We start from the raw sequence: 24,390 nt of genomic DNA on the forward strand, positions 1-24,390 counted from the left end.
CCGGCTACTCTAAGATTATTTCCATCATAACTGGTTTAGATTATAAGTATGTCAACCGATCTGATACCCCTACCGGGCCAATGCGGAGGTATCTACCCGGGTATAAGAATATGTGCTCTGCAATCACCCATCATGGCGTATCACTCGTGTGCGCTGTAATTAGTAGAGGAGAGATCTGATCAGCGAGAACTGGCGATATATTAAAGAATTTACCAGCTCGTCACCAAGCATTAATAACTGGACGTAGCACATTCGGTTACTGTTAGGGCCGGGGTTTACGGCGGACATGGAAGGTGTCGGAGTAATGTGCGAAGTTGAATGAGAGGGGGAGGTAGTCGCATTAGACTCGTCATTAATAACTGTCAGCCTTGCAAGAGACCGCCGGTAGTAAGTACGGGATCAACTACGAGCACAGCTAGGTACATTACCACTAACTACTACTACACATGCTCTACATGCTGTGCCTATGTACATACTTTACTCTACATTCATGCCCACATGTACTTAATACAATCGATCAAAGCGTGTGGAGTGATATCTAAAACGTGGCACTAACCAATCCACCGCACTAAACACACGTGCTCTGCCTCTTCTACTCACCGCATTCCAAACCCACCTACTTTTTTTTGGGCGGCACTTAAAAATTTGGTTAAGCTCACTGAGCGACTTTATCTACACGAGAGCTGCTTGCTCATGCCCATTCCATCGATTCCATCCATCCATCCCCACAAAATTCCATCCAAAACTCGAAACCACGGCTCAGGCCATAGGTCTGGCCACAGATCTCGCCATGGTTTAGGTAATTTTTGTTCTCCTTGAGGCGTTTCTAGTACTTAATCTCTCCACCGATCGATTTTGCAATAAGGTGTGAAGTGTTTTTTTTTCTTGACTACGCCCCTTGGAATATCGTCGTGTGCCAGCCGTCCGGGACCTGAAGCCGTTATATTTATATTTTTATATTCATCATGTCCAGCATCAGGGCCGGAATCTATGGGAACGTCATTCTGCAGTCACATATTTCAATCATCACCAGCTCTGCTGCGGAAGGGGGGGAACGTTAATTGACGATGGTGATACTTTGCAGACAATTGCAACTGCAACATTTACAGTCAGTGCACCGTAGCAGTACCGACCGGCAGGCAGGAAGGCAGGTATCTGACGACCGGTATCGGACAACACATATGCTGGATGCTTCGTTAAATTCAAACCCATCAATTTTATTATGCCCAATTAGCGCCGATAGCATCGATATCGATGGATCTGGGTGGATATGGTTGAGTTGCTGCATAGCCCGACCTCCATACCGAATGGGCAGCGGGGTCGGATGATATACCCGCCTCGGCCCAAAGCGGAAAAGGGAGAAAAATTAGTTGCAAAGACTTCCTTGCGAAAATCATTTTTAGGATGGGGGAAGCTACGGTTTTTTTCTGTTGGTTCGTAACGCGTACCCCACATTTGTTTCGTTTTTACCGCGGTGGGGTTTAGTTGTTATTCGCTTGTGGTTGTTAGATAGTCGTGCTTGACGCTGTTCTGGGATGAGTCAGTTAACAGAATTCTTTACGACAGGTTAGCTATCATAGTTAGCTGGAAGTTAACATGAAAGCGAGTTAACCACTCTGAGTCAGCGAGAGTGAGATTTGATGTTTGTGAGCTGGTTTCTTCCATAACTGGAAATTGGGTTTGATATCATAACAACGTCAATGAAACTTGGTGAGACATTTGATAACATCGCCGACCTAATTGATTCTTCTCGCATCGGGGACACTATCGGTCTATTCGACGAGGGTAGTTACGTAGAAAGAAACCAAGGAGGAGGATGAATCACTTTCAGCTCGAGGGTGAAAAATAACCACAATTTAGCAGACACCGCATCTCAAGTACCTGAGAGATGTGCTGATTCCCGATCTCTTATGATGATCATCACCCCTTCAACCATCAAAGAAATTAGTACACCACAGTTTCTAGCATTGCCAAGGCCGATATTGGTGGTATTCTGCCGGTATTGTCCCGGATCTCAAGTCGCACTCGCACTACATGTTGCCATTAGCAGACGAGATCTTCATGGCGCTTTGTGTAGAGCACACATGTTTTCGGGCCATTCAAACATGTGAAGGCGGACCAGTTCACGGACCATCTTTGTTGATGTCAGTGGAATATCTAATTATATCATTACTTGTTCTTTTTGGGAAAAATCAGAGATAAATAAGACTCACAGATCCATGGATACAGCTCTCTTGATGAATCGGTATGGCTGCATCGGAGACGGGTGTGATACAGTACTCGGCTCGGCACGAGGAGATCTTGGAACCGGAATTCGCGCATGCCTTGGTTTCGAAGAATCAAGATCATATTTCTCGTCTCCATTTGGTTCTTGAGATGTCGTCCTTAAGCTGATATATTCCCAATCTTTATTCGGGATATACTACGTCACAAGGATTTCTTTTGCCTTGACGAGTGATAATACATGATGTAGAAAATGCTGTGGGTGTCATTCCCAAGCACGTGGCCCCTTGTGACCTCGAAAACTAATCTCACATCTCTACAATATAGTATATATGTTCGAGCACGTGGCTTAAAAATATTTTTTCTGGTTTCGATGAACGTTGGTGGTGACTTTGCATCGGGTTCAGGGCATATATCGGAACCCTAACCCAGTATTGAAAATTATTTCATTTTTTATTTATTTAATTCATTAATTGAATTATTTCATCATTCGTATACTGGCATAGACACATTTAAACGTACCCTACAGCCTGGAGAATTGAAAGGCTAGAGGGGGGAAAGGTTAGCTAGGGTCGGACAGGGCGGCTATTGGAGGCCGCCGAACCCCGAACAGGTTACTTCGTTTAGGGCATATATACGATACACCACATGATTTAATGCCTCGTTTGGGCTATGGCATTACATAAGTGTAGGCTTGGATTATGTTTATATTTGGATGTTGAGGGGGAACTAGAAGGTTGTGTTCTCTCGATTAATAGTGTGTGGTCAACAGGGCGAAATTCCCCGTAGCCTTGCCATGAAGTCCTCACACAAGACTTAGGATTCATCGCTCGATCGCTCGGTAAACAGTGATCCTTGTATGTACCATGACCCCTCGAGGCTTAGTAATAAGGGGTAATGATAGTATTGGCTGGATTTCTTTGGGAGAGTAGTACTTTACTAATCCTAGCTGGGAGGAGGGATCGATGTATAGAATTATCTACAACCGGGCTCGGTTTTGTCGATTTCGTGTTTGGCCAGCTCACATTAGGCGTCTATATTGTGATTTATTGGGCTTGCGCTGAGGTCAAGAGTCCTGCTCCAATTAAGAATGAGGCGGGAATGTTTCCGTGAGATGGTGCTTTGGCGGTCCGCCTCGTCTTGAGCGGCCTAGTGGATTATATTATCTTTCGAGATATTCAGTCGTCATGGAGCTATTCACGTATATTTCGCTCAGTCGTCAGGTAATATGTTTGTGGGGTCGCTGCGGGTGGTGGGGGCTATGACTCAGCGTTCGAGGATCTGGGCTGGAGAGGACTCGTTTACTCAATCACAAACATACCACAGGTATCGAATGTGGATCTCTCTCGATATACTGTACTTAGTGTGGTCTACAACGCGGACGGGGCCACTTGACCTGGGCGGTTTAGGACATCATACTCGCCAGACCCAGTGGACGCCTTGTCTTTGACATCAGCGTCAGAGAGACTACACCGGCTCGATAAGACATCTGCGGGAAGCCTCAGTATACCTATCTGTAAACCATAGTGCTCATAATACAGAGCCCAAGGCACAATTATCCGATAGCAATAAATCCAGCAAGTCAGCGCACTCTCTAGTGGTAGTCTTTGCGGGAAAGCGGGACTTGGAGGAGCCGAGTGGACGAGCGAGAAAGACTTGCATGACGGTATATAAAAACATTAAAATGTTGCTAGTGTGTTCATTACTGCTCCCATCGCTGGGTCTGGATCAGTGGTAATCTCGTCAAATTGTTAACTTATAAGAGACTAGAAATTTCCTTGTAGTGTTACTACTCATCCGGAATGACCTCGAATGCATAGATTTTGGTGGATCCCCCCAAAACAAAGGAGTAGACCCTTATCATTCATAGAAGAGCGTGTACCTCCATGTTCTGGCAGCATAATGGAGAATGTGCCGCACAATGAAAAAAGTTGGGAAAATGAAAGAAGAAGAAAAGAATAGAAAAGTAAGTCTGGAGTCAATTTACCGGCCTAGGACATGTACGTGGGTCCAATTTATTTATTTCACCTCTTGTTCTATCTAGGCCGTCTTTGTAATATTGGAGTAGGCTACATATATGTAGCGGAGGGGCTCATCATGTAACTATCCAGGAATGGACCTTTCTTTTGCCCCACTGTTGCATACAGCATGATAAAATATATATCTTCTATGGCATATATTCCAGATAAACTCTGGTATAAAGTTGTGTTAGGTTTTTGGCATTGGACCCTCTATCTCCGGGACTTTCTCCTTCGCCCTGCCCTTTTGTACCACGCGGGCAGACGTTAAATGTCTACGCAAGATATAAGGGATTATACATACATGTATGTACCTTCCTTCAAAAGTATACCATAACTCCCCTAAGGAGTAAGTACGTCGACCGGTACTTCCAGCAAGTACCCTGATTACTAAACCTGAGGCGATATGTCTCGAGGCGAGGAGCATTGCCGGCGGCTTTGTCCTCGTGAACCCACTGCTGCGCAATACGTCGAAGCACGTACTGCATACAAGGAAAGGAGCATTTCCAGTTTATAGTACCTAAGCTGAGACTGAGCTCGAGTTAGAGTTGGGCTAGAGTCAGGGTAGCGACTGAATGATATGGATCACACTATATCACTCGGTGCCACCCACCCACCGTTCGTCTCATTGTGAGGCGAGAATGCAAGGGTATAAAGACAAGTAAGTCGACCTCCGGATAGTGGGTAGATGTATCCGTCTTGGAGCGGTGTTTAAAGCCGACATGATATCTATAGTCAGCATATATAGCCCCAGGCTCTTCTGTATGTACGCGACTCAGTGGTCTGCTTGGGGCAGTGTTGATTAAGGTTCGAGGGATGAGCTCGTATCGAATTGAGGCGGAGGATGCGGAGGCGCGGGAGGCCGCATGATGCTCTGTATCAAGCCGCTGACTTGCTGGTGGCTTGTGTATGTGTATGACTGGGGTTCTATTATGATGAGCTTTCGAGACTTAGGGGAAGGAATAGAGTCGATCCTATGAGTAAGAGAAGCGGTAATAGTGGAGGGCGGAGTGAGTGGTAGAATCTGGAGCGAGTAGAAAAGGGAAGATAATGGAGTGAGAGGCGGAGTGAGTAAAGGGGGAGGGGGGGTGTGTGCGCAGGATGAGGAGCTAAAAGGAACCAATCATTTCACCATTATAAGAAAATTGGGTTACAAGTCACAAGTCACAAGTCACAAGCCCACAACAAAGAAAAAGTTAAGCATACACTATTTAGAACATTCAATTAAAGTTTTGGTTGATAGAAATTTATTTACAGAACAGAGATCTTCCACTACTAAGTACTTATTAAACTATGACCCGTTATGTGATATCCTTCCATCCCCTCAACCCAAAACTAACCAAGATTTCTCCCTGACGAAACGCTTACTCGCAGTGGACAGCGCCGTCACTGTGAGTGTGGCAGGCCTTCGGAGCTTCGGTGGTGGAAGTAGCGGCCTGGGTGGCAGTAACAGTTGGGGTAGCTACTGAGGAAGCGACCTGGGTGGCAGAGACAGTAGGGGAAGCTACCGAAGCAGAAACCGCCGCAGAAGAGGAAGCCGACTCATGGGCGTGCTCCGGGGCCTCACCTGCACACCCAACGCCCGGGTTGCCAACCATAAGCCCATACGCATCCAGCGCAAACCACTGCAAGTTGTCGGTGTTGCGAACCACATGTGTCGCATTGGTCTCTGCAAACTCCAACGCCTCGTGGTACTTGCCATGTGTGAAGTGGTCAATGGCCAATTCCGAGATCTTTGGCACATGGAAGAACCTGTGGACAAGATCGGAGGCAAAGAAGACGTTGGTGGGAGAGGTGGCAACCTGGTAGCCCAACGCACACATCTGCGTCAGCGGGCGGCGGACACGGTAAGACATCTCGCAGATAACGGTCTCCTCGGTAGCATTCTCGCCGCGCCAGTGTCCGGCCCATCCGGCCTGGTGGCAGTTGCCGTCAATGTCGTCGCAGCGGAGGAGAACGCCAGATTTGTCCCCGTAGAGGAGCTTGTCGAACCAACCAATGACTTCAGCGGTGGAGCCGGCGCCGAAGTATTTCTTGAAGAGGGGGTCGTCGGAGCCATTGTCGAGGACATAATCACGAGCGACGGAGACGAGTTCCTAAGAGAAAGGTATCAGTGGGGTGGATCTTGGGAGTGTGGGGGTGGAGAGCAATTGGCTAACCTCAGTGTCCTTTAGAGCAGCTTCGAGCTGACGGCGCTCAGTCACGTTGCAGGACTTGTGGATCTCAACTCCCACTGGAGAAACACAAGGTTAGAATTTTGCCCAATGTTGAAAAGGAATATTGGGAATTGGAGAAAACATACAAGCACCAATAACCGGAGGCACGGTGGGGACAGGAGTGTAAGCCGACGAAGTCGGCGAAGATCCATGAGCAGTGTACTGAGGAGCAGCGAATACACCAGACGCCAAAACGGCCACAGAGACAAGATTCTTAAGGTTGAACATTTTGGATTCGTATCGTAAAAACGTCAAGTCGTAAGTAAGAAGAGGTTCGTTACGTGAGGGAGGAAGGGGGTGGAGGGTGGATGATAGAGGAGGAGGGGTGGTGGGGCATGGACTTTATAGCTATAGGCCCGGTACCTGGGTGGGTACCTAGTTGAGCGTGTAAGCTTGCGAAAAAGAGTAGTCTAGGTCAAAGTTACCCAGACAAAATTTACAGTAGTGCATGCGGTTTTTTCTTCTTTTTTCTCCTTTTCAAATCAACTCTGACTAGACTAGCTCGTATTCACGACCCGGATAGTTTACTGTAACTGCTGCACTAGACTACCCCCGTAAACTTAAATGATATTGACTGTCTCTGATCTGATCTTACTCGCATGTGGCTACCAGGTATAATTGAAAGATCCAGAGATCATCTTGAGTGGGGGAGAGTAGAGGGTGGGGTGAGTTGGTCAACCTTGTCCTCCTTAATTGGTTCGGAAGCCAAACATGCAGCCGTTAGGAAGGGGGATGGAGGGGGGTACTCAGGCACAAGACGGCAGGTGAGTAGCTAATAATTATTGACATCATACCGACATATGTCCTCCAGGTATCACGACATTTGCAAAAAAGCGAGTGTGTGGACCGCTGGGGGTAACATCAGTAGTAGTCTCTTGCCCAGACCGTCGGTACATACGGCGCAGTAAGCAAGATTAAAACGAGGTGCCAATTGGGTAGATGGAGAGTGACATGAGTTAGTTTTCGACGGTGCCAGAAGTAGTCCCCATAAGGTCAAGATTTCCGAAAACCCTATAGCGAGTATTACCTGCACTGCTCGCACCCGGCTATTATTCACGTTTAGACGGGTAGGTAGTACCTTGGTCCTTGAGAGAAGATGTTACTTGTAGAAAAGTAGACACCTTGTGGGAGGTATTTTTCTCCTCTTTCTCTTGGCGATGGTATATCTTGGACACCTTGATGGTCTACGAGAGGTTGTTTTCTTAGTATTAACCCTGTCTTGGTAGGGTAAATCTCTTGGCTGGGTGACATCGAGCGACTTGGCAGCTAAGTAGCAACAGGAAGGGAGGCGAGGCCTTTGGACGCTGATTTGGACGTTTGGCGGGTGCGTGCAGCTTGTCGTAGTTGGCTTTAAGCTTAGAGCAGATGTGTGTGCCTGTTTGGCCGCTGTTGTGTGCATGTGTGGGAGAACGTAAAGATCGTGAGGTGGGCGCTAGCGCTCATGGGAGATCACTCGGTGAGTACCAAGACATACGGCCACTAGACCTATTGTGCTCGCCAAGCTGGCTTCTTTACAATTGCCGACAACACTGGGTAGCGCTGATCGATCATCCACTAACGAGTTCAGCTATTACACGAAAAATCAACGCCTACATGTAGTTATTGGAATTATCAATTACGAGAACTAATATGCCTAGGAAACTCAACCAAAACTCTTACTCCCGCCAACAGCAAATTCCTCTTGCGAGGATCCGGGGCGTTAATATCGAGGCGTGTATAGTCTGGCTACAGACCCTCCAGACCACGGATACTTCCTGAGGGTAGCTTGTCTTACGGATTGTTGGTATGGTGAGGCTAAGCTATCCATTTGAGCCGGGAGTAGATTACGTATCTACTTAAAATTCGAGTTCGCAAGGCATTTCAATTGGTGTGACCCATAATATAAGAAAACCAGGTCCATAGCACTGTTGAATAAGGTAGCGAGACCGAGATTACCAGCATCCTATCGCTACCGGGCGAGTGCAGGAGAAGGCGGATAACCACCGTAGAAGGTTCATCACTCAATTACCGGGTCAAGAGTTCCCCCGCACACAGCTCAATTTTATTCACTTACTAAACAAACAATCATTTAATCCAACAACCTATTCAATTCGTTATCCAACTAAAACCACATCACAATAAACCCTTATCCAATACAAGCCACTGCACTAATAAAACCTCTCACTCGGAGGAAAATCCGTGCTGGCACTAACACTCGCCCACTCTGCCAACCTCTTATTAAATTCATTGTTCTCCCTCGTCACCAACTCAACCGTATCGCTGCCCAGAGCCAGTGTCTTCGGCACCTCCCTGCCCGCCGCAACGCCAGTGCTCGTGAGCACGTCATACATGACAGCCGCGCCCCGTTTCGGGTCGCCCAGCTGCTTGCCGTCCCGCTGTGCTAAGAACCCCTTGACTGACTCGTTGATCTCACGGTAGTCCTCGATAGTTGTTCTGGGGAGCATGATGGACTCGCCGCCGGTGAGGAGGTTGGTGCGGAAGTAGCCGGGCTCGATGAGGCAGGTTTTGATACCGAAGGGCGAAATCTCGTTGTCAAGTGTGAGGGAGAGGTCTACGGGGGCGAAGGTTAGTATGGAAGGTAAAACTAAATCAGAACAGGAGATTCTTACTCCTAATTGCAACCTTAGACGAATGGTAGATTCCAATAAGAGGGTCAAACTTCGAAGCCCCCATACTCCCCACCGTCGCAATAATCCCGGCCTTGCGAGCCCTCATGTGTGGCAGAATTGCCCTCCAAAGGTTAAGCACACCAAACACATTGGTATGATACTGCGCCAGTGTTTCCTCCGGTCTATATACCCCACCATATATCAGCTTTCATACTACAACCGTAAAACAATAAATATCAGAAACCTACGTGCGCTCCTCAATCGTCCCACAGGCAACCCAGGCCGCGTTCAGAACAAAGATGTCGATATGGCCATAGACGGCAATCGCCTCCTCGACAGACTTCTTGATGGCGTCCAATGGTTGGTTCTGGTCGATCTTGAGGGTTGCAGCGCCGGCTTCTTGGAGGGCGGTGAGGCGGGAAGGGTTGCGGCCAGCGGCGATCACGCGGTCGCCTTTGGAGAGGATGTGTTTGACAAGGTCAAATCCGAGGCCAGAAGAGGTGCCAGTGACGAGCCAGACTTTTGGGGCGGACATTTTTATTTGTGTTGGAGGATGCTTTTGTGTTGGGAGAGGTAAATGAGTTTGATATTAAGGTTTGTAGAAAAGGCTTGATATTGAAGCTTGCTGAAGATGTCTGATACTGAACTATCCGAGCACTACAATACAAATGCGATATCGTCGGTATTTATCTTCTTTCCAGTCCCATATCAATACCTTGATTTCCCTACTTTACAGATATTTTCCATGGATACATTGCTTGTAGAATCATATCGTGCCATGCCATCACTGCAAACCACCGAGCCATTTCCCATGATCGGCGCTAGTCTTTCGGAGATGTTTTTGCTACTATCGGCGTTAGGCGTTGCTGCTTTTCGGTGTTAATTCATGTTGATCATTACCCTTGTTGGTTGCAAAGTAACCTCAGGGTGCTGTGCCTTCACAGATTCGGTAGGGATTTGCCGGTTGCAGTAATCGTATATTTGGTTTATGAGATTAATTAGAGCAAGAGCTTTGACCTGAGGTTATGTAAGGATTGGGTTTAAACGTTTCTGAATATCGATAGAAATATATGAGGTGACGTATTTTTTCCTGTACTCGTAGTTTTTTGGCGTTTCCGGACTCAACTGCTATTGCATGCCATACAAAAGATAGCCTTGGCGAGTTTTTTTTCTGTGTATGCAATAGCAGTTGCGTCTGGAAACGCGAGTAGGGGAGGGCGTGGAATTCAAGGTGAGCTGTTTCCAGTCTGTTCATCTCGTATTTGCTTTTTTTGCAAAACATATGGAGGGTATCCCTTGAACCGTCAGGCCGAATTGCAACGAGTTACTCAAACCCTTTCTGGTAATCGTGATATAAGTAGCGCTTGATTTTCAAATTCTGTTGCAACCTGTCACGCATGATCTCAAGTCTCTAGGCGTTGATCTTATCACGATTACCCTAAAGGTTTGAGTAACTCATTGTAATTTGGCCTGACGGTTTAAGGGATAATGGCCCCCATAGCAACTTTGGGGGTTATTGTGGTACCATACTCGACAAAAAATAAAGTCTGGCGGTGAAATAAGTAAGTACCGTTGCAACGCAGCCATTCGGCCAGGTACTTAATTCACCTCCAGACTTTATTTTTTGGCGGGTATGCCTAGCTAGAAGCTTCTCTGGATATCGTGCCTCAAGTCTGGAAAGTCTTAACCCATATAATTATTTCTTCGAAATTGCTCATTGCTACGCATAGTCCACGCGTTTTTTCTAGATGGAATGGCCCGTTATAAACGTCGTCACAAATGCTTCTTGCTGTGTCAGAGCCCGCAAAGGGTCTGGCATATAATACGAACAAAGAAATGCCCATGAAAACCCAGAACAAAGTGGATCATAAAAGATCACTCGCCCATATTTTATACATAGCATAAGGGTAAGTAATTGATATAATCTTATACCTTGAAAATATGACAAGATAGGGGGCGGGGGCCTGCAGTGGGGGTGGGTATATAGCACAGCTTTACAATCTCCTCCAATCGTTTTCCAAATGCTCTCTGCCTTGGAGAGGATATGCTTCTTTTTCTGCTGGCCAATTGGTCTCCAGGTGCTATTAAGTTCCCTTGGTTTTAGTGGTAAGTTAAGGCGATGCTTTTCCTTTTTGTTTTTCCTAATATGATTGCTATGGTAAGAGTGAGTGAAGCTTTGATTATTATCCTTGGCAATCATCTCTGTCGACTCCTGAGCAGTGATGTATGTCGTTGGTGACCAAACAACATGGTCGCGAGTATCGTTTATAGAACCACTTTTTTTTTATTCCATAAGATCGGCCATTCCGTTGGTGGCCGTAATTGATTGTAGCCTGGGATATAGATAAGTCTCCCATTGAACGCTTTTTGCAAAGTGTCTATATTTCAAAAATCCAGGGCAGATTGAAACTTCACTGAACGTATTATCCTACCTGGTGGCTGAGCCTTTGAGCCACTTGTTTCCCATGGTTTTTATCGGAGCTGGGTTCTTTCTCCCAATGAAACATCCTTCAGTCATTAGAAATCACTCGTTTCCTGAAGCACAAAGATGAGCGGAACATGTGTCCATCAGTATCGTAAAATGATTAATATATAATGAAGCCTAGATTTCTAATGAGTTAGAGGCCCCTCTTTGGACGGGATGTGTTCCTACTAGTATTCGCAATACCGGTAACATGTGTGCGCTGGTACATGGGGCGGCATCGTTTTCCATACTCCTATGGTGCAGGACATCGTGGTACTAGAAGCTCCACAAAAGGCGGGCTTTGATGCGAACTGGCCGTTATTCTACCGGAACGTCTTGAAGCTTCATTTGAGGACGGGTACATGCAAGGGCATTTTCAACCATGTGATTGAAAAGAAAGAAAAAATAGTATTCCCAAATAGAGTATTTCTCTGTGGGCAGGCCAAAGCATGTGCGCTTATTAGGAAGGGCATCTTGTAAACCTTCCACTTATGCAAAGACCTCAGTAGATGCGCCCTTTAAGTAGACCATGATCTGTAGCTACTTTCTGGGCCAATTGCTCTGGGAAGCTTCCTCGGTATGAATGAGGGTTCAGTGCTCCGGCCTACACTGCTGTATCCTCTGTACCGATCTCGACTCCTATCCCTAGTCAATATAGCTCTCGGCTTAATCAATACCCAGTTGATCCGCCAGGCAAGCTGAGCCCGAACCAATGGCTTGGAAACCCTGGGCCGCCGCGTTTCTTACCAACAATCCCATTTCTCACCCGGCTAGTCCATCCTAATGATGTCCGAATAAGGTATTCTATGGTACGGTTAAAGGATTTGACTGAGAAGAGTTTGGTTCCCGGCTTTGCCACTTCTTATTTCAACCTCCTGGTGCCTTTCTAGAATTCTCAGTGGTTGTGCTTTCTAACGGAATTCGGATGCACAGCAACTCGGTCCCCCGGGTAACTCGGGAATTCCTCGCAGGGAAGTCATGGAGATGCCGAGCTGAAGACAGGGCGCAGACAAAACCGAGGCACTCTTCTCAAACAAGCTAGATGGCACTTAGTAAAAGAACGCAAGTGATGGAAGCCCGAGTAAGCTATCTTGTCTTCTTGGCTTCAAAAAAAAAAGACCATTTCAAGGGTAGAGCGGGGTACTGTGAGTAAATAGTGCTGCACCGCCTCAATATGTACGTATTCCTAGAGTACGCGTAAAAGAAGAAAAAAACGTCTTGGAAGCAGAGAAACAAAGAAAGAGAAGGAGAAAGAGAGGCTCAAGATGAGGGTTTGACAGAGGAATGTTCCAAATTCTGTCGCACATGATGGATAGCTTACGTGCGTTGCTGCGGCTTAGACCCTGGCAGTGGGAAGATCAGTTCAGGACAAGGCTTCGCCGCTGCTTTCGTCATTGGCGGGGGTCCCCGGGTCCGAGAACAGCAACTTCACTGTTCTTACAAACGTCGCTCGGGAACCCGCTTCTCCGTGTTCACTCACTCCATCACTTTACTCCTCATCCTCTTCATCTTTACACAGTGTACCACCCTTTTGCCAATTTTTCAAAAGATACCGAATAGCTCGCTTCCCCATAGTTTTATTACCACACTACCACATAGATACAGACATCATGAGTTGGAAAGGATTTCAGCGAGGTGTCGTGAGGGTGCGTAACCTTGTTTTCATTCTCGGTCGCTCTGGCCCCCGTGAGCTCTATTTGGGAAAACAGAACTGACTGGGAGTTATTTCGCAGGCACCTCAATCCATTAAGCAGAAGTTCAATATGGTAAGGCGCATCAAGACACTTTTCACATACATGCATGGGCACCATAATGGTTTGAAACTATGCTCACAGGAACTCTGGGGGTTCTAGGGAGAAATTACGAAGGATCCTGTATATCAAGACGCGGAAAGGCGTTTTGCGGAGCTCGAAAAGGTATGTTGTATGATTTCACAAGCATGCAGTGGATGGTGCTGAGGTGTGCGGGGGTGTTATAGGAAACAAAGAAGCTCCATGACGAGTCAAAGAAGTAAGTTAGGTAGTTTCTATATAATCCGAACATTGCTAACTAGTGTGTAGATATTTTGATGCGATAAACGGTACTGATCGTACGGGCAAATAATTGAAGTTGATTACCCTACTAATAATAATATAGGCATGCTGGATCATCAAATCGAATTCTCAAAATCTATAGCTGAAATATACAAGCCTATCTCTGGGCGAATGTCCGACCCAGACTCTATGAAGATCGAAGGTAATCCAGAAGGTATTCGCGCCTGCGAAGAATATGAAGCCATCGTACACGATCTTAAGTCCACGCTGGCGCCTGAGCTTGAGATGATCGAGACCCGAGTTATTCGCCCCGCCGATGAGTTGACGGAGATCATCAAATTGATTCGAAAGGTGGCTTCGAAGCGCGATCATAAGCAGTTGGATTACGACCGACACCGGGCATCTTTGAAGAAGCTTCAGGACAAGAAAGATAAAACGCTCAAAGATGAAAAGGCATTATATAAGGCAGAAAACGACGTCGAATTGGCGACCCAGGAATTTAATTACTACAATGATCTACTCAAAGCCGAACTTCCGAAGCTCTTTGCGCTTGAGAGAGAGTTTATTCGACCGCTATTTCAGAGCTTTTATTACATGCAACTAAATGTTTTCTACACTCTGCACGAGAGAATGCAGGGTATTAATATTGGCTACTTCGATCTAACCCTCGAGGTAGAGGAAGCTTTCAATAAGAAGCGCGGGGATGTGCAGGAACGGGCCGAGGCTCTTACGATTGTACATTTCAAGACGACCGGAGGGCGCACAAAACTAAACGCTAAGTTCAACAAATTTGGAAACAAATCCGACAGCGGTAGCATTACGGGCGGACGACGAACAGCCTCTCTAGATATCACTCGCCCCTCCGGCGATGGCGAAACCAACACCCCCCCGCCACCATACACCTCCACCGGGGTTCCTGATACATCTATGGAGAAGGGAGGCCTTTTAAGCCCTGGTGTAACCGGCGTTGGAAGGAGCAATTCCACGGGTACAAACTACTCTATAGCGGCGAAAAAGAAGCCTGCGCCGCCGCCACCTCGACCAAAGCCGAAGAGTCTTAGTGCAAATGTTGAAAGGGCGACCGCTCTTTACGATTTTGAAGCACAAGCGGAAGGTGATTTATCTTTCAGCGCTGGGGACATCATCGAAATTGTGCAAAGGACAAATAACGAAAACGAGTGGTGGACGGGGAAACTACACGGGCGACAGGGTCAATTCCCAGGAAATTATGTCAGGGTGAACTAAGGGGACGAGGGAGGTCTGGGGAACATGATTGTTGTGATATGGGTGGTTCAACACAAGTTCCAAGCATCAACTTGATTTATCTTCTTTCCTTGACTCTAGACATTCGTTGCACAAAGGTAGCAGGAGCCATAAGCTGTTTTTTCTCTCTTTTTTTCTCGATTGGTTCTTATTATTTTTGGTTTGAGGATTTCGCAGTACTTTTCTCATTTTTTTCACCATAGGCTGGGTGTTGCTCCCTGTCCTTTACTTATCACTTCTTTTCTCTGTATGTATTAGATTCTACCGTGAGCGTATTCGGGGGTTTTATAAACTATTTTTTATAATTCAAGATCATTTCATCTTGTCAGGCACCACCAAGTGACGTCATTATATGCACAAGGGTTTAGGGTTTGACAGTCTGCGCCAAGACTTTGGACCCTTAAATGAATTTTTTTTCGTCGCCCATCATAAAATCACAAAACAACACGATAGGAATTGACAGACTCGACAGCAGCAACAACCCGAGTGCTACACGCCATACAAGGCGATGAGCATCTTTATGTGTGCTGTAACACATCATATAGGTAAGACTACAATTTCCCTAATACGAACCCCCAATTCCCTTCGCTTCCCCCTTTTCGATGATGAGATCTTGCAAATACATGATAGGAAGAGTCTTAGTGTCTCGACACTTTAAGGGGAGCCTCGAAAACTCTCTGGTCGGGGACACGATGACGATGTAGCAGGGGTACTGAAAGTTTTTATTCACTTAGTTATATATTTTTTTATAGAATATTGTTTTGGAATTTCAACTTTGGTATTAAGGGTACTAACATATGGGCGTCAGAATAGGAATTAAATTGACCAGTATGTGCCGTAGACATTCCCAGCAGCGTGAGTTTATATGTGGTGAGCGGGCACATGCGGACATATTCCATCACAGCCTGGTAATACAGCTGGGCGGGCTTATGCAAGGATGTTAATCTGAGCAGTCAGAAGCCTGGTGCGTATTCCATGCGGGCACATGTGAGGATGTTCAGAGTTGTTAGCATGCATGCCAACGGCATTCTTGACGGTCGTTGTGACCATTACGGGTCTGAAACACGACATGGATGGAATCCTCCTTGACTTAGTGCTTAGAGCAGACCGTGATGTACAATAATTAGGATTTAGTTAGTTTTGAAAAAAATAATATCAATATTCAAACAAAGCAAAGTAGAGATCCTTTATCATTACAACACATACAGCATATCATGTGGTTCATTCCACAGTTTATCACAAGAGATGAAGAAAGACAGAAAGTGAGAGGAAATAAGATACGGACATTCCCGGAACAGTTAGAAATGACTCGACGTATCTTTGACACGTACAACTCGGGTTTGAGATCGAGAAAAACCACATTCCGCGCTGTAGAAAATACCCCATAAAAATCTGCCGTTCCCTTCCCTGCATACAGGTTCGAGTAAGTACTGCTACCTACCTAGTCTTCTTCAACAACACGATAAGACGGCTTTCTCGGACACATTGATCGAAGATCGGACGAAAAAATCCCAACGATGGTCCGATCTCGCTATTTAAGGACTCTTCATGTTTTACCAGGGTGGGGGTCAAGGCCACAGTTTTCCATCCGCAAATGTTCAATTGGAAGTTCCAGTATGGTGGGTATCATCATCTCACGCTGCTTTTGTCCTCACCAACCTAGCACGATTTGCTGGTCACACTGTGATCCTGTGAATGGGACAAATATATGGGGGTATGTAAAACATATATATTCCCTTTCGGATAAATTGAGCTGCAAGAGATCGATTCACATCTCCATGTACGTTGCCAATGCCAATATCAATGTCGTGGCATTAGGGATTGATATATGAAAACCATGAGATTGGGAGATTTGTTGTGATGAGTGGATTTTGCCCCCCGATTCATCGTTCTACATCTCGGAGGCTCAGCCAGCCTGGTCAATCTAATTCTGTGGTTAACAGCTTGGAGTGATATATCACCCAACCCAAGAGAACTGCATGTCCATCTCCTTTAGAGCACCGGTCCAAACCATGTCTGCATAAGCCCGCTTTAGAAAAGAGCTACATAAGTAGAGGCTCCAATCTAATCCATCTAGGGTAGAGTAGAGTAATCATTCGTGGATAAGTTTAATAGACATGCCACGTGCTTGGTCATAGTCTCATGGGGTTCAGATATTTAGTAACAGATCATCAAGATAAGATAATACCTCGTGATGTAGGACATAGGTATTGGCCTTGGCGACTTACCACTTGTGTTCGAGTAACCTCACGACCAGCACCATCGTTCGTTCGGCTTCAGCCTCGTGGAGATAAATTTCTACTTCTGGTTTGCTGCAGCCGGAGCTCACCAACGGTATCGTTTTTTTCGGTTATCGAGCTCCACCCTGTTACTACGAACTACTAGACTTCTATGGGCCGATAGGACCCCACCTCCCCACGTTAACTATCAAGATGGCTACATCGCCTGTAGGGACCCCCTTGAACCCCCAGGTTCAGCAGTGGATACATAGAGTTATACAGCCCGTATGTTTCATCTTTCTTCTAGAGCTCTTGAAGCTCCTGCACTAACTGTAAACCTCACAGGAATATCACGACACACATCTGACCTACCACAATGTCGCCGCAACTCTTTACCAGTTTCCGACATTATCGCCTCGTACAGATGTTTATAGTAAGTCTCTGGCTAGCCTCTAATACAAAATCCTTATCGTCGGCTAATTTATGATTAAAATAAATAGCCCACGAAGATGGTCGTTCTCAATTGCTTCTCAATCTTGTTGGAACATTCCCAGTCACTTTCCGCGGCGCTACATATCAAATTCCACTGAAGATATGGCTACTACACGAGTACCCTAAGCAGCCGCCGATGGTGTTTGTAAATCCAACAAGGGATATGCTCATCCGCCCAGGAAACCATGTCGACCCGAGCGGACGGTGCTATCACCCATATTTGGCCAATTGGGTCAACTACTCTGATGTGTGTTTGGAAACGAATCTTATTCTGATCATTACCAATATCAGTGCTGACTGGGATAGAGATCAACTATCGTAGATCTCCTGGAAGTCCTACGCCAGGTATTCGGTAGAGAACCACCTGTATATGCAAGGCAACAGCAGAACACGCCAGGACCTCAGACTAGAAACGAAACACCACCCCCATTGCCGCCGCTACCCCCCGGGCTTGGAAGAACAAACTCACCAGCTACCCCCCCGAATCATGCGCAAGCTGCTGTTCCTCCTCCATTGCCGCCATTGCCGAGGGAGCTTTCTGGGGGTACGCCCTCAGTGCAACAGCAGCAGCAGGTGAGCCATGCAGGATACCAAAACCAGCATCAACAATCACCTCCGCCGATACCTCCGCATCCCCAACCCCAGCAACTATATGTTCATCCGCAACCGCAGCAACAACACCAACAACAAGGCTGGCCTAGAAATGAGAGCCCAAGGGGCGGTTCTCTCCCTAGTTATCAAGATCAAGGCCCTCCTCCACCACCTCTACCTCCAGCCCCTCATCGGTCAGAGGAATCATCGCCAGTCCCCCAGCAACAGCAGCCGTTACAGTACAACCGCGCCCATGCACCAACTCCATATCATCACCCACAGACATATCACCAAATAGCCCCCCCGCCAAATTCCCCAGGCTCAGGCCCAGCTCTATCTGCACGCTCAACTCCACCGCCCCATCAAAATGTCACGCCATCTAGCCGTTTCCCTAGCATCCCATCTGTACGACCAGTATCATTCAACGGATTTCCCCATTCCCCCCACCCTCAGAGTTATTCGATGCCTCAGCAGCAACAGCAGCAACAACAGCAGCAACCTCAACCTCATATACCCCCAAAGCGACCAGAAGCAATCGATATTATGTCCCTTCCGCCTACTGAGATAGCACCTCTGGTGCCTTCCGCCGCGCCGCCACCTCTTCCTCCTAACCCTGAAAAGGATCGTCTTATACAAGAGATCACAAAGGCACTACAAGCACGAGCCGAAGCGCACCATGCGAAGATGCACGTATCACTTGAGCAGGCTGCCGCTCAATGCGAAGCTATACTAAGAGCAGAGTCAAACATGGAAAGAGAGAGAGCAGAACTGGCAAGGATCATGGAGCTATGCGATAAAGATGCGGATATATTGAAAGAGCGTATAACAATGGCAGGTGAAGTTATCAAGGACGCCGAGTCGAGGGAATTGCCCGGGGTTGATACGGTCGTGGTCGCACCGACGGTTGTGCACACTCAGTACGTTATGGATGGACAAGCCTTGCAAGTGAAAATTACTGATAATGATTCCTTTAGGCTATATGATCTTGTAACGGAAGACATGGCGATTGAAGACACGATATATGTTCTTGGGAAAGCCTTGGACAAGGAAAGGATTTCATTGGACGTATTTTTAAAGGTTCTTTGCCATGGTTTACCCTGCATGTCTAGTAAAGAGAGCTAATTAGTGGAAAACAGCACACACGAACATTGGCTCGGGAGCAATTTAACCTACGAGCGCTTGTAAAGAAGATTACTAGGCAGATCGGAATTGAATCATAATCCCATGTGGGGTGGGTGAGGGGTACTCGCATATGCACCATTTTTTGAAAGTTAACTATAGCTGGAGTAAAAAAGTGTATAAAAATCTTCGAATAACCAACATGTTGGCTTTCGTCGAGGTGTGCTATATTACTTATACTATCATCATTGGCATGAGCTTAATAACTCTTCAGCCGAATTATCAAAACTTAGATAAAGTTGCATTCGGCTGTTTTCCTTTTGTATGCCACCGTCGTGGAATTGAATACTTTATTTATTAGACGCGCGGAAAACAAAACAAAACGAGAGACTCCAACAGGAGAGACAAGCTTGGAATAACGCATTTACTCCTGGCCTAATAAAGAATTGGAAACTAAAAGTATTTAAAAACAAAGGAAATCGACGTAGTAGCTCCCCCCAGATATCGTGTAATTGGCCTCAATTCTTTTTCCACATATCCGCGTAACATAACGGTTTAGCAGAATGAATCGAGGATATTTTGTTCATCGCTTGACCGTTCTTTAATCTTGGGATCCTCATCACAGTTTCTTTCCCGATTGAATTTAAACGTATTGGGACATCCATCTAAATCCCTCTCCATACCCTATTTCCCGCAGATGTCAGTAAAGATTCAGGTCTTAAAAATCCGGATGGGGGTGGTAAGCACACCTTGCCTCATAACAACTGAGCACATGAAGACTTCAATGGGTCTTATTCCCTCCAATGGGATTTTGCCCTTTCCAGTGGTCTGATACAGTCCTAACTGGTGTCTCAAATCATCCTCGGAGATGGCCTCTGGATGATCGATCTTGTTACCAAGGATCAAGAATGGAACCTTAGACAGGTCCTCCATGGAAAGAAGAGCGTCAAGCTCGGCCTTAGATTCTGCAAGTCGCTCATGGTCTTTGGCGTCAACGAGAAATACAATCCCAGACACTTCCGGGAAATAGTCCTTCCAGAGACGTCGGGCTATAAAAAAGAACGATCGTCAGCGGAAAGAATCGAGAATGATGTAATAGCGCATCAGGGGAAAAAAGTAGAAGGGCTGTGTTGATAAGAACTGATGATGATGACAATATATTACTTCATCGCGAACCAAGTTTGAGCCGCAGGGCGCACAAGGAATACAAGAAATAACCGGAACGTCATTCAAGTATGACACCCGAACCAAGAAAAAAGAAAATCAACAACAGCACTTTCGGGCAAACGAGGAAGGGGATGCAAAACCGCGACCCCAATCGCGCAAAAATATATAAAGGGAGATTTATAATTACCTTGTTGATGTCCACCCAAATCAAATGTTGTGAACTTAACGTTACCGATAGCCAACTCCTCCGAGGCTGATCAAAACTGTCAGCGATAAATCCTGAAGTATGAATAAGAGGGAAATCTGCTCACTGGGATGTAAGGTTGGTTGCATGATAGCTACACGATCGTTCTAGGCACCGTCACCTAACGTCAGTTTCTCTCTTTCCAGAACACTCGGCCACCGTAGAATATTGTCCAAGGGCTAAAAACCTTCAACATGTGGAGCAGAGTCGTCTTTCCGGCATTGTCCAACCCGAGGAAAAGAAGCTTTGCATGCTTGTTCGTGAGCCCAAAAGATGCGAGAACATCCCAAACTACCACAACGTCAGACGATCAGGACAGCTTTCAATTGTGGAAGGCAACAAGATTTGCTTACACCAGTTTACAATCCACATGCTGATAGGCAATGAAACGAGTAATGCTACTATGCGAGGTTCTGTTGTACGTAGATGTGTAGGGCTGTAAGATATCGATTGATCGTATCTTAGGTGTTGAGGGTACGGTGGTGGTTGAGAGAACAGAGGCGAGCTTAGAAAGGAGCCTGCAGAGCAACAAGCAAAGGTGTCCGGAACGTGAATGTGTGTCACAAGCCACTTCTATTCCGGGATTCGAGTTCGGGCCACGCCGCAACCAAAATTCGCCAACTCACCCACGAACCAAAGTACCTATTGCCATGCAATGCGCAAATCCACCGACCAGGCCAAAAAACTGGCCAATACTCTACTTTCATCCATCCACAAGTTGTGCCGAGAAGAAACGCCACCAATATTCTAGGGAAAAACTTCTCCCTTTGATTTGATTGATTCCTATTTTCGATCCTATTCTCGAAGACTCTGCTCGTAGACAAGACAAGAAACCACCCCTTTTCCGTACCATTCCAGAACCCAGCCCATCTTTTAAAAAAGAAAAAAAAATAATAGAAAAAAAAAATGCTACAAATAAACCGCCCGCTAAAAAAGAAGTAATGTACCCGTCGTGTCATCATGATGAGGCGAAGAAAACGAAAGAACATAAAAACAATAACAAAAATGATTCCCATCATGTCTAATCGTACCAAATATTTACAGGAAAGGAACAAGTTCTTTACAAAGGGCTTTAAAAAAAAACTGCCCATGGTGGGAACGTAACTTTCGAAAGAAACAGCAAGCCCCGCTAGAAAAAAATAATTGAAAATCGGCACAGAAATTAATGAATCCTTTTGGATGAAGAGATGTAGATAGAGTAATAAAATGAATAGAAGAACTAAAATGGAGGGCCAGGTCAAGCAGAAATTACCCACTGCGCTTGTGTCCTGCCTTTCCCTTTACCACAGATCTCTAATCCAAGCTCCCTCATTTTCTCAACTCCTTGTCCAGCGCGGCAATCACCGTCTCTCACTTTACAGAGACGTTGCCTTCTCTCTCGCTTCTTCTCCAAACCTTTGACGATATCAATGGCACCCCGACGCCTGATGACAGGACTAACAGCAGAGGTATTAGGTGAGGTTCCGGTAGATGTGGTGCGACTACTCTTGCGATGCAAGAACCCAGGAATGCGCGGGAGAGACTTAGTCCGGTAGATACCCGGTTGCGACTGGAAGTTCATCGTAGGACGATGCTTAGGCGGTGGTGGAGACTGAATCCGACGTACTGGCGCCGGTGAGTGAGCGGCAGTACGTCGAACAGGTGCAGGTGAATGAGCCCTATTCTTCATTACAGGAGCAGGAGACATGTTCTTCCGAGTGGGGAGAACTTTCTCATTGCGTCGGCCCCTTCTTCGGTTGCCCTCAACTGAACTTCCACTCCAATTGGTCTTGAAGCGAAAGCCAGCCTCACTTTCATTAGATTTGGAATGATCCTCATCGTCCGAAAGTTCCGGATCGGAAGTTGGAAAACTAGGATCAATGTCTTGAGGGGTGGGGATATGCTTTGAGCGCTTCCGCTCCTCCATACACGAAACATACGCCTCTTCGAGCGGTTTGTCTTCGTCAAAAGTACCACAGACAAAATCTGTACTATCAGGCAACTCAGGAGTGCGAGGGCGACGCTCGAGGGGAGGGGTGATGCGAGGCCTCATCATTGATTCGATGGAAGACCCAGATGAAGCACGGCAACAAAGAGGGCGATTGATCTGCGGGGACATTGTGATGGGTCTGGATCCGTAATTGAAGAATTGGTCATCATCGTCGTCGTCGTCTGAAGCAAATCCCTCTTCGTTATCGCTTTCATTCCCACTCAATGCGTCGTGATCTTCATCATATTCATCGTCGTACTCATCGTCCATCTCCTCCTCATCCTCCTCCTCCTCCTCATCCTCATCATCCTGATCCGCGTCCTCTAAGTCTTGTTCTACCTCCTCCTCCTCCAGCGCCTCCTCTTCTACCTCTTGACTCAACTTTCGAATGTCCAACTCCTTCTTCAATAAGTCATCAACCTTCAGGAGACGACTTTTGTCAATGGGTTGGTTCGTCCAAGAGTCAGATCTATCATCGACTGAGCTGGCAAACTCGTAAAACTTGTGATCTGGGAAGTTTGTGGAGCGTTTCGGGATGGATGATGGTAGGACGGGTGTCTTCTGCGCGAATGGGCTAGTACATCTCGGCCCATAGGCTGATCGGGGTGGCGGGGAGCGGATTGTAGTCTTTTTTTCATCCTCTCCACGTTGGGCACATACGAACTTCAACATGCAGCCTTTCTTGGGGGCAGCATCTGAATCGGTTCCTGACGCCTCTACCGGTGCCGGCCGTACTGGTGTGGGCTTCTGGGGAGTAAGCTTGTCTGAACATGCAAATGTGATGCATCTCTTTCTTCCCGAACTTTCGACAGCCTCATCAACAACCTCAACCTTTTGATCCTTTGTTTCCATCTGGTCCTTTTTGCTGAGGAGTAGGTTGGCAAATCCCTGAAAGAAAAGGGGCGGCGGCGGACTTGGAGTGCTGCAGCGAGAAGGGCTGGTCATGCCCTCATCGCTTGTCAGGTCCGCTGTCGAGATACTGGTGTTGCTCCAGGTTGAATCAGTGGACATGCCCCTCTTGGGGTTTCCTCGATACCGATTTACAGGAATCGACTCGGGAGTGGTGAGGAGTGCACGTGTGAGAAGTGATTCTGTAGTGTGTGGGTGGCGAACTATGTGCTTGATGAACTCTCTACCCTCAGAACGGTACGGGTACTGTAAATCCGGGGGCTCATCTGCTTCGTCCGCGAGCTCTTCGTCGCACGATGACGGAAGATTTGTCGCATTCGAAGTGAGCAGGTTCTGCATTTGCAGGAGTAGTTGTGGGACGAAAGCGGTGTATCTGTGTTCTGGCATGGTGAAGGCGAATGTGGGATTATATGGCTGAAAGAATTCTTGATTACGTGATCTGCTGTGGAAAATACTACAAGATCAAATGCCACTGACAGTGCCGGATAAACCTGATGTAATGAGGTAACCCAATGAAGAGCCGGGCTGTGCTGTAGTAGAACACCGGGATGCTTATCGGAATGAGATAGATAAAAGTATGAGTGCTGAACGACGGATATATGTATCGATGCTGAAGGTAAGAAATAATTCGAAAATCTTGAACAGCCCTATTCACAGCTTGTGGGAACCGGGAAAGATTTATACAGTGTGGTAGTGGGTGTGTCAAGTTGCGTGTTAGTGTCGATCGAGATGGACAGGATCCCACGAATGGCAGAAAGTAGGCGTGGGGGGATGTGTTCAGAAAATATATGGGGATATCAAAGCAGAAGCCTCAATCAGGAGGAGTCGTCTCGACAGGAGGCGTTGGTTATAGC

The 24,390-nt window shown here is 46.6% G+C and overlaps 6 protein-coding genes across 6 annotated transcripts; 2 read left to right on the forward strand and 4 right to left on the reverse strand.

Moving 5' to 3' along the window:
• Positions 1–5,605: 5,605 nt before the first annotated feature.
• On the reverse strand, positions 5,606–6,685 carry H6S33_009301 (uncharacterized protein; the record flags this gene model as incomplete). Its single annotated transcript, XM_044840681.1, has 3 exons — positions 5,606–6,337; positions 6,401–6,474; positions 6,544–6,685. 3 exons carry the CDS (start codon positions 6,683–6,685, stop codon positions 5,606–5,608), a joined length of 948 nt encoding a protein of 315 aa, XP_044698116.1.
• A 1,919-nt stretch (positions 6,686–8,604) lies between these two features.
• On the reverse strand, positions 8,605–9,601 carry H6S33_009302 (uncharacterized protein; the record flags this gene model as incomplete). Its single annotated transcript, XM_044840682.1, has 3 exons — positions 8,605–9,008; positions 9,067–9,248; positions 9,315–9,601. 3 exons carry the CDS (start codon positions 9,599–9,601, stop codon positions 8,605–8,607), a joined length of 873 nt encoding a protein of 290 aa, XP_044698117.1.
• Positions 9,602–13,140: 3,539 nt separating this feature from the next.
• H6S33_009303 (uncharacterized protein) lies at positions 13,141–14,808 on the forward strand (the record flags this gene model as incomplete). The annotated part of the gene is made up of 6 exons (XM_044840683.1): positions 13,141–13,176; positions 13,264–13,296; positions 13,384–13,446; positions 13,509–13,540; positions 13,591–13,610; positions 13,667–14,808. The coding sequence occupies 6 exons, from the start codon at positions 13,141–13,143 to the stop codon at positions 14,806–14,808; spliced, it is 1,326 nt and encodes a 441-aa protein (XP_044698118.1).
• Positions 14,809–17,258: 2,450 nt separating this feature from the next.
• On the forward strand, positions 17,259–19,348 carry H6S33_009304 (uncharacterized protein; the record flags this gene model as incomplete). The annotated part of the gene is made up of 6 exons (XM_044840684.1): positions 17,259–17,330; positions 17,391–17,478; positions 17,546–17,784; positions 17,844–19,045; positions 19,103–19,205; positions 19,265–19,348. 6 exons carry the CDS (start codon positions 17,259–17,261, stop codon positions 19,346–19,348), a joined length of 1,788 nt encoding a protein of 595 aa, XP_044698119.1.
• A 542-nt stretch (positions 19,349–19,890) lies between these two features.
• Positions 19,891–21,030, reverse strand: H6S33_009305 (uncharacterized protein; the record flags this gene model as incomplete). The annotated part of the gene is made up of 6 exons (XM_044840685.1): positions 19,891–19,931; positions 19,997–20,296; positions 20,602–20,667; positions 20,726–20,765; positions 20,846–20,949; positions 21,012–21,030. The coding sequence occupies 6 exons, from the start codon at positions 21,028–21,030 to the stop codon at positions 19,891–19,893; spliced, it is 570 nt and encodes a 189-aa protein (XP_044698120.1).
• Positions 21,031–21,895: 865 nt separating this feature from the next.
• Positions 21,896–23,923, reverse strand: H6S33_009306 (uncharacterized protein; the record flags this gene model as incomplete). Its single annotated transcript, XM_044840687.1, has 1 exon — positions 21,896–23,923. The coding sequence occupies one exon, from the start codon at positions 23,921–23,923 to the stop codon at positions 21,896–21,898; it is 2,028 nt and encodes a 675-aa protein (XP_044698121.1).
• Positions 23,924–24,390: the final 467 nt, after the last annotated feature.

The sequence above is a fragment of the Morchella sextelata genome (assembly GCF_020137385.1).
Source record: "Morchella sextelata strain SCLS chromosome Unknown scls_3, whole genome shotgun sequence".
Lineage (NCBI taxonomy): Eukaryota > Fungi > Ascomycota > Pezizomycetes > Pezizales > Morchellaceae > Morchella > Morchella sextelata.